This window comes from Silurus aristotelis (assembly GCF_946808225.1).
Source record: "Silurus aristotelis genome assembly, chromosome: 26".
Taxonomy (NCBI): domain Eukaryota; kingdom Metazoa; phylum Chordata; class Actinopteri; order Siluriformes; family Siluridae; genus Silurus; species Silurus aristotelis.
Window position 1 is genome coordinate 5,148,377 of NC_139599.1, and position 19,731 is coordinate 5,168,107.

Below are 19,731 nucleotides of genomic sequence, written 5' to 3' on the forward strand. Positions count from 1 at the left end.
TAATGTGCAATAAAATATACTTATGATGGTTAGTTTCTAATTTCTCAGTTTTTCAAGTTTTTGTTGCTCGATTTGCTCTGTTGCTTTATTGATGATGGATATATTTTTAGACAGCTGTTATTGTGTTATATAAATACAAAATTATTTGTATAATTGAACAAGTCTGAAAGGGATTTTTCAGGGAAAATATTACTAAAGAAAATCCGATTATAGCATATGACTGAGCTCAGCAACAGGTCGATGGCACGACACAGGGTTTATCGAAATTTTCCCCTTTACCCATTTGAGTAATGATGCAATATTTGATTGGCTGCTCCTGGGGGGCGTGCCTTAAAGCGTTGAGCTCATTGGTCAAACTCCCGGAAGTGTTGCAGTCCCGCGTCCAAAACAATTAACAAGTACACTCGCTTTGAAATCACACTCGGGAGAAGCAATATGGAAGCCGGTAAGACTTCAAATGTCGCTCCGTGTAAAAGGAAAGACTTCGGCAAGGCTATCTGCATCATAACAGGAGCTTCTAAAGGTTTTGGACGATGTCTTGCTAAAGAAATATCAGCTCTTCTACAACCGGGCTCGGTTCTGTTGCTGGTTGCCAGATCTGCAGAAAAGCTGCAGGAGCTGGAGGTGGATTTATCCTCGCAGAGTAACGGCCTGGTTATCCGCTGTGTGGTCGCAGATCTGGGCCAGAAAGACGGAGTGGAAAGGGTTATAGGAGAAGCCAAAAAGACACCAAGCTCTGAAATCAACAGCCTGTTGCTTTTTAATAACGCGGGTGAGAAAAATGTGAACAGAAAACCCATAGATCATTAGTTCATGATTACACAGTGTAGGCTTTAAGCTTTAGGATGGTCAAAGTCTCACTGAGTTTACTATTTACAGCTATTTGTATTAAATAGAAGCATAAACGTGTGCAAAACAATAAAGTGGAATAGAATTTATAAATATTAAACAAGCAAACATCACAATCTTTGCTTTTTTATTACATTTTATTATTATTATTATTATTATTATTATTTATTTATTTATTTTTGCTTTGGAATGATGTTTGGATGTTTCTTTCTTCCAAAAACGAGGTTGTGCAAATGGTCAAATTAAATATGCATACATTTTCATACTTAAAAATATTGTCTTTTTTTTCCAGTCATTTAATATTTCATCTCTTTTTGGGATCAGATTTCTTTTAATTGGCCAAAAAATTATAATAATAGAAGTCCAGTAATCAGTTTCAGTTTTGCTGTGAGATATTTCAATAATGTTATTACCTATCATAATATAATGTTATTATCATTATATAATATAATCTTACCTTTGCCTATATGGGTCACTTAATTCTGATGTCCTTTACGAGAAATACAAATTGAATTCAACAATCCCAAATATAGTCTTATAAAGTTTACTTTAAAAGAATAATTTTTCTAGATGCCCAAACCAGGGCCTTGAGGGCCAAAGTTGGCTCCTGTTGACCTTTGATTTGACCAACCATGCAATTTATGAGAATTGGAATAAAGAACAACAAAATGTAATTGACCCCGATCTTCATTTCTAATAAAACTTTTCATTTTATTTTGAAGCTGCAAATAATGTCAATTGAAATAAATGATTAATTATAGAGAATATAAATATATGAATGTATGAATTTGACTTTTTATAATGAAATATACATGCTTAATTTAATGTACAGGAACAGCATGCTTTGTGTTGTGACGAACAGCTAATTATGGAGAGATTGAGGCAGTGGCACATGATGAGGAAATTGTGTGCTGTTTAAAAAAAAAAATTATATTTGTCATCATTATGTAAGAAAACATTCTTTAGCTTTTTTGAAATATGGCAAATATTTTTGCCCCATTTACTATCAAGCTACATTTACTTTTTACCCTTTATTCAAGTTTCATTTTTGCCCCTTAATATGAAATAGGCCCCACTGGTAGCAATTAATCAGTCAAAGAATCATTAAGGGACCAAAATATAGACACACATCACTTCTTTACCCTGAGTGTTATTTTCAAAAAGTGAGCCGAATAATCTTTTGCATTTCCTCCCTTTTAGCTGCACTGGGCGATGTTTCACGCTTCTTCCGAAGTTTCACTGACATGGACGATGTAGACGAGTATCTGTCGATGAACGTGAGCTCAGCCCTGTGTTTGACAGCTGGGATCCTGCAGGCTTTTCCAGCTCATGAGGGTCTGCAGCGCAGTGTGGTGAACGTGAGCTCTCTGTGTGCCCTGCAGCCTATTCCTTCCTGGGTTCTTTATTGTACAGGGAAAGCAGCACGGGACATGATGTTCTGTGTGCTGGCCAAGGAAGAACCTGAGCTCAGGGTTCTCAGCTATGCTCCTGGTAAACTTGTAAACCTTAAACAGCATGTTGGAGATGCTGTCCCTTTGGCAGTCTTGATATTAAATAAGTTACAAATATACAAAACAATGATCCAACAAAAGTCACTAGAGCTATTTATTTATTTTTATTTGTGTATTTATGATGTTATTTATTTGATTGTTTTCTGTTTATTTCTATATTGTATGTTTAGTATTTAGATTTTTTTATTGTTTTTTTTCATGATTTATTCAAAATATCTTGCGCTTCCTAAACCCACTATTAGGACATCAAGCCTGAGTTTATACTGATTTCTTCATCACTTTTACATTTTTTTAGATCAATGTTTCCGAAACTCATAAAAACAAAACAAGTGTGTATAATAGTAGACAGGTATAATTTGGGTTAAATAACACAAATCTTTTTTTGACACTTGGTGACTAAAAAAGTATTGCTTTTATTGGAATTTATATGAACAAAATCAGACATCCTTTTTTATTAGAAAAATATTAAGTAACCTATTCTTAGTGCTAGGTACACATTTGAATAGCTTCTAGAATAACAAACGAAAGCATATATGGTGTATAGTAGAGGAAGTGGTAGCTCAGTGATTTTAGATGATGGACTGCTGATCAGAATGTCATGCGTTCAAATCCTTCTGGGCCTTTAAACAAGGCCCTTAATCCTTAACTGCTCAGTTTCATAAATGTGATCAAATTGCTCTGGATAAGAGCATCTACCAGATGCCATAAATATAAATATATACGGTTTATAACAGCTCAATTATTTCTGCAAGGTAATAATTTTTATTCTTTGGGTTCTGAATTTGTCATTCCTTTGGATCTACGGCAAAGATATTAGGCAAATAAATAACAAAAATATAAGGAATATATAACTATATACCTATACTGTCAAGTATATAATAATAAACTAATACACAATTACCAAAAATGAAGCAAATGAATATCTAATAATCCTATAAAACGAATGTTTTTGTGTAATAAAGAGGTCTGTTTTTTGTACATTTATATAAATTTATTAAACATCCAACATGCGTTTCCTTATGACTAGCAGTGCATTACATACCTGTATTTTTTCCTCAGGTCCTCTGGACACAGAAATGCAAGTCCATGCTCGAACCAACACAGCGGACGACAATGCCAGGAAGTCTATAATGGCACTGCACTGTGAAGGCCGCATCCTGACCTGTGAGGAGTCTGTAGGGAAGCTGATGAAGGTCCTGTTGGAGGATGACTATACCTCTGGAGCTCATCTAGACTTTTACGATTTGTAAACGCGTTCCTGTGAGATTTTAAAACTTGTGGAGAACGTATGGAGATGCTCTCTTTAAGGAGAGTTATAGGTATAGTTTTAGTTGGCATTATACACTAAAATCTTTCATCAGTCAACATTACATCAAAATAATTTTACCAATATTATTTTTATATCAGCTTTATAAATGCTAAAGAATTTTCATCTAGTTGTCAGCTAGATTTTTAGTAAACATTTACACACACTGTAAGTGTTCACTATCATACTTGCTACGCTATTCTTTGCTAGCTTACGCCCCTAATGCTAGCAAACCTAGCTTCTGGATTGAATCACAGTATGACATTCCACATGACATTTCTCACAACTTTATAACCTCTTTATCTGAGTAGAGCTGCTGTAAAGCTGCTTTGGGACAATGTCTATTGTTAAAAGCACTACACAAATAACACTAGATTGAATTGAATTGAATTAAATACAAAAATAATTAACCCATTTATTTAGCTAGCTTTCCAATTTTCAGTCTACTAGCCTGTGGATTCTAATCACATAACAGTTACTTTCAGGTTTTATTGTTTACTTGAAACAACATGGTAAACAGAAACATACATTATCTACCAATAAAACACTTAGCTAAATGTTAGCTGACGTACCACGCCAATTTGAAAATATTTGTTAAATTCCTAGGACCTAAATATAAATATACAGCAAATAACGTGAATTAGCTAGCAAAGTAGAAAGCTATAGCTGTTGTTCTGCAATATAAAGACGTGCCAATTTGTATTGGAACAAAAAGTACAACGTTCCACCTAAAATCTAGCCAATATTGTGGTGTCGGTGCATACATTTGTTAATATAATTCATGTAATCTGTAGCCAATATGTGTCTTGTGTAATTTGTAGTTGTACAGTTGTGATTTTGTGACGTGCAATATTCTTGTATGTAATAAAGGTGCCTTATTTCACTTGTGCTCTTATTTAATGCTACTTATTTCCAATGTTCTGTTTAATTCAGCAAATAGTATTTCATTCAACCTCAATTTAAAGGACAAGTAATTATCCTGGCTACAAATGTTCCCAACTCTCACACTGGGTATTTTTTTTGTCTCATTTGATCCAACACAGCCCACAATCTCTAAACACAACACATTCCACACTCTTGTTATAAACATTTCGCTATATGGGAAGATTATGGAAACGTCCATGACTATAGTGACGACCCTTTCCAAAAATCCAGCAGAGCCTGTCAGCTCTGAATAAATCACCTGCATAAAAAAGTATCTCTACTGTGTTGCAAAAAAAGCAATATGATGTGGTAATATTCATATATGAATGGAAAAAAAACAGAACAATTTGTATTTCTTTAGGTTGCCTCATTCATTTTTCACACGCTATTACACGTATTCTTTAGACTACAGGGTAAAAATGAAAGTGATTAGTCACTGGAAATAGTCAATGGAGGGTCAAATAAAAGTGTGTACTCACTTGAATACAGACATTTTGAGCAAATAGTCTTTCAGAAATGAAGAGTGCACATTTCAGGTAATTATCCAATAAGACATACAATGTTCACATTAAACATCAGAATGTGGGAAAATGTGATCTCAGTGGCTTTGAAAATGGCATGGTTTTTGTTTACAGAAGGCTGGTTTGAGTTTTTTGGAAAATGTTGGATCTCTGGGAGTTTTACAGACAACAGAGATTACATTGAATGGTACTGATAAAGGTGAGAAGGTTTGGGGTGAAACAGAGGTGTTTAATAGGGTTGAGGTCAGAGCTCTATAGCAGGTCACTCTAGATCTTCAACTCCAACCCATGTAAACCATATCTTCATGGAGCAGGATTTGTGCACATGGACATTGTCATGCTGGAATAGATGTAGGTCTCTGAGTAAAAGGGGAAATTTAATGCTATTACATTCAATGACACCCTGCACAATTGTGTGCCTTTAACTTCGAGGTAACAGTTTGGGGAAGAAGCACATATGGTTGGGAAAGTCAGGTTTCCCAATATATAACTTTTTATAATATTTAGAAAAGAGATGTTTTTATTTTATTGTTAATTTGAGAAAAATTGTTATTCACTACTATACAAGCATGTTTCAGCTACACATTATTCCACTTTTAGTAAATGTGTGTGTGTGTGTGTGTGTGTGTGTGTGTGTGTGTGTGTGTGTGTGTGTGTGTGTGTGTGTGTGTGTGTGTGCGTGTGTGTACATAAATAAATATAAAGGCTCTGGGCAGTGTAAAGTTGTGCAGAAGCTAGTGCAAGTACACTAAGAATAAAGGTTATGCATATAAATGCTGAAATTGTTGTGAAGGTGGTAGCTCAGTGGTTAAGGCACTGAATTGAAAGTTCACGAGTTAAAATCCCAGCACTACCAAGCTGCCACTCTTTGGCCCTTTGATCCTTCTTCTGGTCTGTTACACAAGTCAAGTCAAGTCAAGTCAAGAAGCTTTTATTGTCATTCAACCATGTATAGCTGATGCAGTACACAGTGAAATGAGACAACGTTCCTCCTGAACCCAGGTGCTACATAAAACAACATAAAACAACAGTAAACAACAGTCACAGAACAGAAGAACACAGGGCCAGGAACTAAGATCCTCGCCACATAAAGTGCATGTGTGCAACTGGTGCAAACAGTGCAAAGACATCACAAGACAGTGCGAGACAACACAGGACAGTGCAGGACAATACAAAATACACAAAATATAAAAATTAAAACAACAATAGCTCCGCCAGTAAAACCTGTCGTAACAAAATAAGGTGCACAGTAGCAGAAAAATGTAAACAGAGAAATGTAAACAATTGTGCAATTCTACAATAGCAGCAATCAAAAATAAAGTGATCAGTGACCAAAGGATTTGGACAGAATATTGTGCAAAGAGAGCAAGTCCTGGAAGATCAGCAACAAACAACAAACGGCATGTAAACATTATTGCGACAATGAAAGGTGTAAATGGTGTTGAAATAAAAGCTAACACTGTCCTTAAAAAACAAATATCACAATGAAGTTGAATAAATAATTAAACAGTAATAAAAGGTGGAAGTCTGTTGAGTTGCAGGTTGTTTTGAGGGTCTCACAGCAGTCATACCATGTCATCCATCTCTCCTGTGACAGGCAGACGCAGCTGCTGGATAAAAATACTCTCAGAGCCTTACTTCTCCCAAACAAGGGGAGGACATACACTCACACTCTCACACACACATAGGTACATACACACTCCTGCAACCTCTGCAGTGAGTCCATACACATCAGGACAACACCTCCAGCTCCCCCTTCATGGTGTACGTGGTTCAGCTCTGAGAGAGAGAGAGAGAGAGAGAGAGAGAGAGAGAGAGAGAGAGAGAGAGAGAGAGAGAGAGAGAGAAAGAGAAAGAGGGGTGAGTCTATTTTTGGGAATGTGCTGAGTAGTGGATGGATAGGTAAAGTTTCAGGGAAAGTCAGTGTGCACTGTGTGTGTGTGTGTGTGTGTGTGTGTGTGTGTGTGTGTGTGTGTGTGTGTGTGTGTGTGTGTGTGTGTGTGTGTGTGCAGCTCCTCTCTCGGCAGCAGCAGCAGCCACCACCTTTCTCTTTCTGCTCAACGACCCTTCAAAAAATGGATGGCGTCGAGGTGTTCCAGGCCGGAGAGAAAGGCCGCGGCCTCCGGACCACCAAGCAGATGAAGACTGGTGAAGTGGTGTTCACAGAGTCTAGCTATGCAGCTGTGGTCTTTGACAGGTAGGATCAGTGTCTTGGGTTGTGTGCTACTTAAAGTTAGTAACAAAAGGTAATTTTTTAATGTGTAGCAATTACAAATATACCTACAAAATAATTCCAGTGGAGAAGCAGGTAGTATAGACACAAGCTATTTGTACTTATAGGTTCATATTTATTCTGTCACAATTCATAAAAAAGCAACCAAGAAATTCCAATCACATTTGTTTGTTCAGTTATGTTCAAATCGGTCCTCAAGAAATTAGGCCATGAAGTAAATACTCCAGCCCCAACACTAAAATCAAAGCTGCATATGAATTTTCTTTAAGAACAGCAAAAATAACAAAACTGACATTCTTATTCAATGAAATGATTCTGTTCTGGAAAAAAAAAAATTATTACACACGGATATTCTGAATGATTTAGGCACTTTCCCTAAATAAAGAAAAAAGTATCTGATCATTCTCATTTTGAATAATTAATTAACGAAGTATTTGACCTAACTAGAATTTTTTCTAAAATGTATCAATTATAGTATTTTGATTCTAAAAAAAAAATTAAAAAAAAACTTTAAGGAAACAGTTGTTAAATAATGTTAAGGGTTTTGTATAATACAAAACTTAACTTATATTTGCCTTTATTAAGGACCTTTTTCCTTTATATATTATATTTAATAAAAAGGTAGCAAGGAATTCATTCATGGTCCCTGATACATGATATCTTTAAACCCTGTGACTTTGTAAATAGCACTTACTGAGGTCTCAAGATTGACTTTTATGCTAACTTAATAACTTCCCTACACATTTTGTTTAAATTTATTTTAACATAATTGACACAGTTATGAATGTGAAAGAGCAGAATACAGAATGGTAATGGGCTAATTAGCAATGAAAAGATAATGAGCTAATGATACAACAGGCACCGTGCTGCTAATAAAAACAAATTTAGCGCAGTGAAGCGATAAAGGTCACTGCTGTGAGCTTTCAAAACACATTTTTGATACTCTAACAACTCTTATGGGTAGGTTTAGATTAGATTAGATTAGTTTAAATTAGAACTTGGAGCAGATCTATTAAAAGAGTTGTGCAGCTTGGGTCTCAGGAGACCGTTCTGACAAGCAATATGACAATACTACAGATATTTTCAAATAGGATTAAAGACTAATTGTGTGAAGTAAAAAGTAATTGATTGTACAAGGCTAATGTTTCATGTCAGTCAGGTTCAGTTAAGCATCATTGTTTAGATTCTAATTGAACCAGTAAGTTGAAAGAAATTATTATAAGTAGATATAAAATGTAGCTAGGTATGAACTAGCTATATATAAAATTTAGGTAGAAACAAATTAGCTAAATATAAAAACTAGCTAGATGTGAATTGTAGCTAGGTATGAACTAGCTAGATTTTTTAATATTTCTAGATACCAGTAAGCTATATAGGAATTTTACCTAGATAAAAATTAGCAAACTAGAAATTCATCTAGATACATCTTAGCTAGATACAGAAAACTAAGAAACTTAGCTAGCTAAAAAATCTTGCTAGTCAGCTTACTTAAGTTGTTGCTGTTGTAGTTTAAAAATTCCTACATAGTCAGCTACATACAAGGTAATATGTGGCACATTTAGCAAGTTAGTTAATGCTTTTATGTTTTAATCCACAGATTCCAGCAAAATTGTCACTTTCTCTGCTTTCCAATTTATTTACCAAGATCAAAATGTATCATGAAATTTTTTTAAAAGAACGTTTAGATGTATGGATAGGATACCTGCATGTACATATAAGCTTATACAATATATAGAATTCAATGGTAATATTAATAAAATATTTTGGAGATGAATAAAGAAAAAAGAAATGGTAATTTTTTCGTAGGTTTTAGCTAGTGTTTGATAACTGTCAGGGTTGGGCAAAGATACATCAAGATGTATTTTAGAATAAAATAACAAATACCTTAAATTTAAGTGTATCAAAATAAACTACAAAATACAGCAGCCACACCATGTATAAAAATAAACTACTGTATTTTTGTATTTTTAAAATACTAAAAATACTTTTACAATGAAGCATGAAATTTCTTTGCAAACCTTCCATCAATTGGCCTATTTGATCTGTTCCTTTACCATTAGACTTAATTTAGTTGATTAAGTAAACAATGTTTGATAGCAACCGCTTTTCTCTGGCCGAGTCATGCAATAAATCTCACATATGCAACCAGTTAACAGATCAAATATTTACATACAATATCCCTGTGATCTCCCAGATGAAAATTAGTTTTAAAGTAATCAACAGTTTAATGTTTTACAGTTTTGCAAATGACTCATAATTGTATCCTAATTTAGTTACTTGGTGTTTGGCACCCGTATTCATAGAAACTAGTTTTAAACTAATTAATCATTTGATTGTTATATAATATATATTAATAACATAATATATTATAATTAATATAATATAATAATTAAATAATATAATAATTAATAATAATAATTATGTGTCCAGCATGTAATGGTATGCAAAATCATGATCCTCCTAAACAGCTACTTCAATTAGGGTACAGTATTTAGCAATCAAATATTTATTTATCAATCATTGCACACCTATTTAAAAAGTGGCAGCCTTCAAGGTTCTTACCTTTATCACCTTCTTCCATATGGATCAAGCTGATCTCAACAAGTCTGGGCAAACTACTGAGTAGGCACCAATCAGAGGCCACATTTTTATGATGTCATCATGTAGACTTTTTTTTTACAAAGTATTTGACAGTATTTTAAATATACAAATATACAAAACACTTAAGTATTTTGACACAAAATATGAAGACATTTTCATCAACCCTGTCATGACAAAATTCAATTTTATATTTGAAATCCGTTTTTGAAATACATGCAATGTATAATAAATCCTGTCCACCTCTGGCAACAGTTGCCTGTAAATGAAACAATTTTACAAAATAACTGCACTGCTGTATAGTTTACAGTTAAATAAACTGTATAAACTGTAAAACAGTAAATTTTGTATACAAGCACTGTATATAACTGTACTGATAAGAATTGGGCGGCTTAAATGGACTTTAAATGCGTGATACAACTGGAGAATATCAGTACATAGTAAACTGCTGTCACTGGGATTTTCTAGCTGCTGTGCAAACGAGTAACACAAGTCACATGATTCTTATCCTATGACTTTTGATGCCAATGTACTTCAGGACTATTTCTAGTTCTGATATTCATTTGTCAGATGACTGATCTAATTTACATCTTGGATTTATAATTTTAGATTTAGTGTCTTTTGTATTAATGCCAATTTCTATTAACTCGCATTTATACTGTATGTAACGGTCAAATTCTAAACTAAGCCCTGCCCTGAGATTTTAGCTTTACATGTACTGTAGAAGGTTCTTCAGCAGCAAAAGGATGAAGCAGGCTTCACTCTCATGTGACTGGATCACTGTTTCACCTCCATAAAAAGTAAGAATAGTCTGCATAGTTGTCAGGTTATGCATGTCAGAAGCTAACACGCAGAAATTTCCACTTATAGACTTTGTAAACAGAAACACTGCTTTCCATTATTGCTGGACTGAATGGTAACAGGGCACTGTGTAAAGACACAGAAAGAGTGACGGATAAAAAATTGGCATCACATAAAACATTTGATAATTGCCATTTTTCAAGATTGTAGTTGTAATCTTGGAACCGTTGTTATATAAAGCATCATGACAGTCGTGTACAGCCCATGATGCCCATAGATCCAAGATAAAAACAAAATATCTGAGTTCAGATTTTATATCACTCATACAAAACACTCATAAAAACAAAATATCTGGGTTTAGATTTTATGTCACTCATACTGAGATAAGAGTTCAATATTGCCCTTATAAAGGGTCCAAGCAAACTGCCGATGTCTTCCAATCTGGTGCACAGGATATTTGTTTTTGTATTTATATTTGAGGTAGCTGAGATCCAAATCGTTTGCCGGTAACCATGGGTTGCCATGTAAATATTGGAAAGCCACGATGACAAGCGGCTTATTTAATAAAGCCTGACAGGTGTATACAGATGAATTCTGAGGAAGTAGAAAAAAAACAGGCCCTGTAAGGTCATTTTAGGATAAATATATCTTTAAAATTTAAACACGTTCAATAAAAACCTTTTACTTTTTGCAGTCGGCATGTGCAATACCACTTATTTATTTGTTTATTTTTATTTTTTTACCACCAATTTTTATTTATTTTAAATTTTTCTGTGTATTTACTTTTTTTTTTTTTTTTTTTTTTCACCTAAAATGTGCAACACCACTTTTCTTTTAATCTTATTTTATTACTTTTTTTATTTGATTTATTTTTCATAAAAATGTGCAACTGGAAACGTCTGTCACCAAAACAAATTCCTTGTAAGTGAAAACATACTCGGCAATAAAGCTCTTTCTGATATTGCCGTATACTGTATGTACATAATACATAGACACCTCTTCCGTATTTAAAGAAAAAATCATGAAAAATAAGTAAGGATTTTGCACCTGAATATAATTGAAGATAAGCATTTTGGGATTTTGGTCATTTACATGTTGGATGCCTTTTACCAATGAACCGTGAAACTAAAGCTAGCAAACAGCTACAGTATATCATGTTTCTCTAGCATGACAATACAAATTGCCTTGCATTTTAATAACTAGCTGCACCATAAAATAAACATTGTAGGTAAAAACAAATAGTTGTCAGGCTTCATTATTTCCTCATATTTTTTTTCATTCACTATATTTATTGAGGTATTGATGGTGCATGTATATGTACAAACAGATAGCATGTATATGACAAACAGATTCTCCTATCAGATTTTATTTGTCAAATGTTTAAGTTAAACTTTGTTTGGGAAAGTACATAAAAGCTTGAAGCTATCTAAAGCAAAAAAAAATAAATAAATCAATTTAGGCATGCGATCATTCCAACCAGTATGAAAATTCCACTGTGTACAAGGCAAGCTCTATAAAAACATGGTTTGCCAAGTTTGAATTGGAAGAGCTTTAATGAGTGAACTGAGCACTGATATGAACCCCACTAAATACCTTTGGAATGATCTGTAACACCAAGTGAACCCAATGTCAGTAGGTGTTCCAGTTCATCCCAAAGGAACCAATGAACATCACCAAAACTCTTGTGGCTGAATGGACTCAAATTTCAAAAAGTGTGCTGGAAAGCCTTTCCAAAAGAGTGAAACTTATTACAACATGAGTATGATGGTCAAATGTTTCCATACTTATAACTGTATAGTGTATAAGAGAGTCTGTTTTAAAATAGTTTGAACGTACTATGGTAGTAAAACCAATACTTAAATATTCTCTCTCTTTGGTCTGCAGTATCTTCATGCACGTGTGTCACAGCTGCTTCCGCAGACAGGTTAATCCACACCGTTGTGCCCAGTGCAAGTTTGCCCACTACTGTGACCGCACATGTCAGAGAGCTGCCTGGGAAGAGCATAAGCATGAGTGTGCTGCCATCAGACAAAAAGGCAAGGCACCCAATGAGAATGTGCGGTGAGTAAAGGATTTAAACTGTGATATAAGAGACCAACATAGTATCCATCAATCCATCTAGCCATCTTTCTATCCATCCACCCGAGACCAAACATCGTCTCATAATATCGGATTCATCCAAATTGGCATGTTTCCATTGTTTAATGGGAAGAACAGGATTTAAAAAGAAGCTCTGGTGTATAAGTCTAAGAGCTCACATATGACATTTGCTGCTTGAGGTCTGCTTAAGGTCCGTCATGTTATGTCAAGATTTTCAGTGTTCAATGCTACACTGCCAACGTTAACATTAAAGATTCTAAACATTTTTGAATGTGACTTTCACCTCAGAAATCACCACAGTTAGCTTATATTAGCTATCTTGCACATTTTAGCAATTCATAAATATGATTTTACATCAGAAATCCTGTCCACTCACATGTAAATTAGCTTTCCAGAATTAGCAATGAACATTCAGTGAACAATTAGCTCATTAACATTTATAGTTATGAGTTAAAAATCCTCTCAGGTTAGTCTGTTGGCAAACTTTGTAGCATATGCTTTTTACCAAGATTACGACAATTTTGAATATGATAATTTAAAAATCCTATCCGAATATTTTTGCAGAAATACTGCCAAGTTGGCTCGTGTTAGCTAACATCCCAGGATTAACAGGAAGGGTTATGAATGCTGAATGAAAATAACTTTTAAGGAATAAATTATGAACATTTATTTCTTCAGAAATCCTTTCACTTTTAGTGAATCTATGTGCCTTATATTGGCAGTAAAGATTATACACATGAAACATTCCTGTCAGATTAGCTCATGGTAGCTAAAATTCCAGCACTAGGAGCTAGAAGTAGTAGTAGTAGTAGTATAAGATTCAGAACATTGATGATGAATTATTATTATAATTTTTTTGCAAAGCCTGTAGTATTAACATAACTTTAGTATCTGGTCATCTTTATGACTGAAAAACCTGCTCAAAAATCTAGTCAGGCTGTAATAATTGTTAGCTAGCATCCTAACATAAGAAGAAAACATTAAAACTCTCAGAAATCAGATTTTTGTTACTAGCTTATATTAGATATCACTATTATGCTTTGTATAAACTATGTTACACAACACACTAAAAGTACTTAGAATTTAACTATGGTTGTGTTTTCCTTTCAGTCTGGTGGCGCGAGCTCTGTGGCGCACACAGAAGCACAAAGGAAAACTCTTTGACACACAGCTAACAACTCTGGACCTCTTGGAGGACCACGTCTCTTCAATGTCCCCAGAGGACCTTGAGCAGCTCAAAAAGGATGTTGACAACTTCCAGGACTACTGGAAAGGAAACAAAAAGCAGTATAGCACAGACTACGTCTCACATATCTTCGGTGTGGTATGCACGCCTTCACTGTTCATTTGTAACGTACAGTAATACACAACAGAATAAACTGAAAAGCCGATGCAAGGCTACACCTACACATCTGTAGCACTCTCTGTATCTCTATATTTCATTTTTAGATCAACTGCAATGCCTTCACTATGAGTGACCAGCGTGGAATCCAGGCAGTCGGTGTGGGCCTTTTTCCTAACCTCTGTTTGGTCAACCATGACTGCTGGCCCAACTGTACTGTCATCCTCAATCATGGCAGGTGAGGCGTGACAAGAGTTCAGTAGTTTAAAAGAAAGAATTTAATTTCATAACAGTGTATAAAAAATATAACAGGTATTCTGAATGAAATTTTTTTTTTTGTTTAGTATATTAAGGTCTATTGGTCTCCAACATGGTAGTTCAGTTACTCGCCAAGTGAATTCTTTAAATACCTTGAATTTTTTATCATTGATTTTTAAAGTAATTTTTTCATAATAGTTACAAAAATGAGAAAGGGAACGTTTTAACATTACACACAATGTAATCAATTTAAATGTTTTAAAAAATTATATGATTAGAATTGATTTCTATTAAATTAATTGTTATTCAATGTATATTAAAATAATGCATTATATACATAATATCACGGTCTAGCAATTGATTTTAAATCGTGTTGCTCTGTAGTCGTCTGTGAACTGGCCTCTTACCTTCTCTTCCAGTCAGACAGCTCTGGACTCAGCATTGCACTCTCAGAGGAGGTAGGCTCGTGGAGTGTAACTGAATTTGAAATGTTTGACTGAATGAACTTACCGCATCCCTTTCCATATCATCTCTATAAATCTCAGGTTCATTCAGTTACTCAATGTGACAGTTTAAAAAGATCTGTATGTGGCTTGTTTTTGATACGATGTTAATATTAATAACTAGTGTGCAGTTAAATGATTGTTTATACTAATGAGAGCGTATACGAACTTTCACTTTAGGATTAGATGCATTTTTATGTTTTAGATGCATTGCAATAGACTTCTTTTGTTTGTTTTTTTGTTTTTTTACAGATATGTGTCTACATTAATTGAATTGTATAATATGGAGGCATTCATGATTATTTTATGCATCTTGTGTTTAAGATCAGTTTCCTGAAGAAAGCATGCAAAACCTTCAAGTGTATCCACTCTTAAAATAATATTCTTCTGTGATGTGCTTAATCTTTTCTTCTGACCATGCTGTCGTTCTTTCCTGACGGTAGGATTGAGCTGCGCGCCTTAGAAAATATCCCAGAAGGCGTTGAGCTTACAGTCAGCTATGTGGATTTCTTAAACTTATCCAAGGATCGTCAGAAGCTGCTCAAAAAGCAGTATTATTTTGACTGCAAGTGCGAACACTGCAGTGGTGGCATCAAGGATGAACTCATGATGGCGGTTAAAGAGACCGATGGCAAAAAGGTGGGCTTATTGACTAACATTTAACATATTAATAACATGTTAAAATTTCTATAGTAACACCTCATTTACAGGACTTGTATGCATAGCAAGCGCTCTTCAAAATCCTAGTCTAATTATAAATATAATTTTTTTTCTGTGTATGTAGAGAGCTTTCTGGCTCAGGGAGAAAAGAATAGGAGAGAGGCAATAGTTCAACCCAAAACGTGTTTCAATGTACCACAGAGTTTCATTTAACTTTTCAATGATTTTGTTCCTGAACACACCTATGCACACAGCTCCTTGTTACCAGCTCTCCCGTTCTCTAGGCTTTCTTTCTGACAGAGAACATTTGTTAGTGGAAAGCCACCATCAGGTGTGTGCGCCTTACCCCTCAGTTTCCTCCAGCTCCACCCTCCATTCACAAACCGGTGCTTGACCACACTCCCACAGCCACAGTGTGGTTATTTAACAAAGCAAATGCATAATCATTGGTACAATAACACTTTCTGAACGGACATGTTTTGTTAACATTAATGGAAGGAGTTTTTGGCAGTTTTAGCAGTCATGGGTCAATGAATGTGTACAGCTACTACATTATATTGTAAATCAATATGATATAAGAAATAAATCAAAATTCTGAGTAGTATACTCTGTTGTTTTACATTCCCACATCACATTGGTCTAATATATCAAAAGCTCAAAATCTGCTCATGTTTATATTCAGAATTTTATTTTATTTTTTTAAGTTGTCATATTTATTTATTTTTTGCTTAATACCCTGCATTTAAAAACTAATTAAGAATTATCAATGGTTATTTGGTTAAGAACAAGACCATGAACATTTTAAAGTGTTGACTATGATGATGCATGGGATGTGATTTCATGTCATTTTCTATGCTGAATCCTCAGCCTTCAGCGGAGCTGGTGAAAGAGGTCATGGACTTTAGTGTGGAGGCCTTGGCCAAAATTGAACAAGCTCGCATTGAGGGAAACTTTCATGAGGTAATATCAAAGATTATTAACTATATTATGTTCCATACATACAATATACAACACTGTTCATATAGCAGTGCCTGGTATAAATCAAATAAAAAATTAGGCATGAATTGTAGATAAGGCACACTATAATAAAGAGGGGTTTCATATATATATATATATATATATGTATATATATATATATATATATATATATATATATATATATATATATATATATATATATATAGTGGCTTTTAAAAGGCAAATAAACGAATAGTGTCATATCAGTAGACATCTGATGTAACAGAATCCATGGCTGAAAGCCAAGGGATCAAAATTGTCTGCGCTCTCTATTTGGGAGCTGTGCTTGAATCTCTTTCCCCCTGTCAATCAAAGCAGTACTAGCTATGTATGGGTGTCTATGAGCTCATGTATGCAGAAGAGGGTAAATAGTATTCAGGGTGTGTTACTCAAATATGTGACTCAGCTCAGCATGAGAAGTAACTTAAAAAGATGTAGCCAGCTGGCTTTATCCATCTCTGAGCAAGCACTTGAGTTAGCCTTTACCATCCTTGGTTTGTAGGGAGAACTGGGAATTGATTGGAATGTTTCAAGCAAAACTGGGGAGCCGCTACTACTAATAGCCTACAGTTTAGTTTGTAATAATTCCAGTCCTATTTAAATAACAGACATATGCCATGCTAGAGTATTTATTATTATTATTATTATTTATATTTTATATTTATTTCCTATTTTTATCCTTGGAAAGCGCTTTGAGATGTAACTTTTAAAGGCACTATATAAAATAAGGATGATAACAATAATAATATAAAATAATAATAATAATAATAATAATTATTATTAATAATTTTATTATGTGACACATACATTATTTATTCTTTGTTTTTTACAGGTTGTTAAAATCTGCCGTGAGTGCTTGAAAAAGCAGGAACCAGTGCTGGCTGAGACGAACCTCTACCTGCTGCGTGTGTTTAAGGTGATCAGTGAGGTTCTCTCATATCAGCAGTCCTTCCAGGAGGCTGCAGAATTTGCACGCAGGATGGTGGAAGGCTACAGGTAAATATGCGTGTTCTAATAACGGACTATATCTCACACCCCCCTTAATAACCTTTCACGTTTATATCTTTGTTTCCTTGCCATCTATTAGGAAGCTCTATCACTCAAACAATGCTCAGCTTGGTATGGCCACTATGAGGGCCGGTGTGACACACTGGCATGCAGGACTGATCGAAGCTGCACATGGCCTGATCTGTAAATCCTATGCAATCCTCATTGTTACACACGGACCCCATCACACAATTACTAAAGACTTGGAGGTAATACACTGATGAGGTGATACACACATACAGCAATTATGGTGGTTTTGTTGTAATACTGATTACATACACTTTATACACTATATGAAAACCGGACATTGAATCCAACACCCTAGAAGATTGTAAAGAGTGTATTTCATGTATACACTCATTTTTCATGTTTATGTCTTTCCCCCCCAGGCTATGCGCTCACAGACTGAGATGGAGCTGCGCATGTTTAAGGAGAATGAACACGTCTACCACAGCATGCTTGAGGCGGCTTTCAGCAACAAACCCATGACTGCTAGACTGCTCAAGAGCAATTAGGTCTTAAAACACAGTGTAACTCATTTGATGACACCTATCAAGTATCGAGTATCCGAATTAAATGGCGGATTTTCCCTGAACCCTTCAGAAGTACTAATAAATAACTAATAACACTATGAGCAGTGTTAATGGCAATGGCAATGTTGAGGTTCGATTTAAAGAAAAATGCCCACTTGGTTGTATATCCCTGGATGTATCTCTGATGTGGAAAAAGTTTGTGTAAATAAACCTTGCAAAGACATGGAAATTGGCCAATACATTTTTGAATAAGGTGTTCTGGTTTCTTGACATACACTACTATACAGTACATTGTACAACATTCACTATTATTCTGATGTCCAGCAAAGTTTTTTCCCTCGCTACTGTCATCTCTGGCTTTCTTACTAGGGACTTGAATCCAAACCTGGATTCTGCAAAGCTTTTGCTTGTGACAGTGGGTATTTCAACTGTAAATTCAGTAATTTGGTTTGTACAAGAAACTGTTGAACTTCGAAGTACTGGGGAAGGTTGTGAGTTCAAATCCCATTACCAAGGTACCATTTGTTAGGCACTTGAGCAAAGCTCTTAACCTTTAACTGTTCCAATATATACATGAGACATTTGCAATAAATGCAAATGTAAATGAATTAACATTGATTAATGATAAATGAATACAGAGCCTATTTCTTTTCAATTTCTAGCTAAATTGCAGGAATCTACCAGCACTGGAAATTAGAATATATCTAATCACTGCATTTACATCACAGCAAATCATGGGATCATAAACAATACTAAAATATGCTATTGAATTACTCTCTAATCCAGATTAGTAAAAGATTAAACGTCTATGTCAAATAAATGAAGGAATAGGTTCAAAGGTCAACCTGCTACATCAACAAACAATACAAATCATAAAAAAACATTTACATGATTACATACTACATTTTACATCTTTCTTTGGATGATAGTATTAATTATATATACATACAGTGTATATATATATATATATATATATATATATATATATATATATATATATATATATATATATATATATACATACAGTGAGTACGGAAAGTATTCAGACCCCCTTAAATTTTTCACTCTTTGTTATATTGCAGCCAGTTGCTAAAATCATTTAAGTTCATTCTTCTTCCTCATGAATGTACACACAGCTTCCCATATTGACAGAAAAACACAGAATTGTTGACATTGTTGCAGATTTATTAAAAAAGAAAAACTGAAATATCACATGGTCCTAAGTATTCAGACCCTTTGCTGTGACACTCATATATTTAACTCAGGTGCTTTCCATTTCTTCTGATCATCCTTGAGACGGTTCTACACCTTCATTTGAGTCCAGCTGTGTTTGATTATACTGATTGGACTTGATTAGGAAAGCCACACACCTGTCTATATAAGACCTTCCAGATCACAATGCATGTCAGAGCAAATGAGAATCATGAGGTCAAAGGAACTGTCTGATAAGCTCAGAGACAGAATTGTGGCAAGGCACAGATCTGGCCAAGGTTACAAAAAGATTTCTGCTGCACTTAAGGTTCCTAAG

General features: G+C 34.6%; 2 protein-coding genes across 3 annotated transcripts; both read left to right on the plus strand.

Moving 5' to 3' along the window:
* Window positions 1-358: 358 nt before the first annotated feature.
* Window positions 359-4,549, plus strand: spra (sepiapterin reductase a). The gene is made up of 3 exons (XM_083531636.1): window positions 359-772; window positions 2,050-2,340; window positions 3,420-4,549. Exons 1-3 carry the CDS (start codon window positions 436-438, stop codon window positions 3,608-3,610), a joined length of 819 nt encoding a protein of 272 aa, XP_083387762.1. The 5' UTR covers window positions 359-435; the 3' UTR covers window positions 3,611-4,549.
* smyd1a (SET and MYND domain containing 1a) lies at window positions 3,420-18,432 on the plus strand. 2 transcript variants are annotated; one of them, XM_083531626.1, is made up of 12 exons: window positions 3,420-6,015; window positions 6,482-7,077; window positions 7,124-7,308; window positions 12,628-12,804; window positions 13,954-14,167; window positions 14,293-14,423; window positions 14,863-14,901; window positions 15,390-15,585; window positions 16,474-16,566; window positions 17,456-17,619; window positions 17,711-17,879; window positions 18,060-18,432. In XM_083531626.1, exons 3-12 carry the CDS (start codon window positions 7,187-7,189, stop codon window positions 18,183-18,185), a joined length of 1,431 nt encoding a protein of 476 aa, XP_083387752.1. In that variant the 5' UTR covers window positions 3,420-6,015; window positions 6,482-7,077; window positions 7,124-7,186; the 3' UTR covers window positions 18,186-18,432. The 2 variants fall into 2 exon arrangements, with proteins under 2 accessions (XP_083387752.1, XP_083387751.1); XM_083531625.1 differs by lacking the exons at window positions 3,420-6,015; window positions 6,482-7,077 and having other exon boundaries at window positions 7,089-7,308.
* The last annotated feature ends 1,299 nt before the right edge of the window (window positions 18,433-19,731 follow it).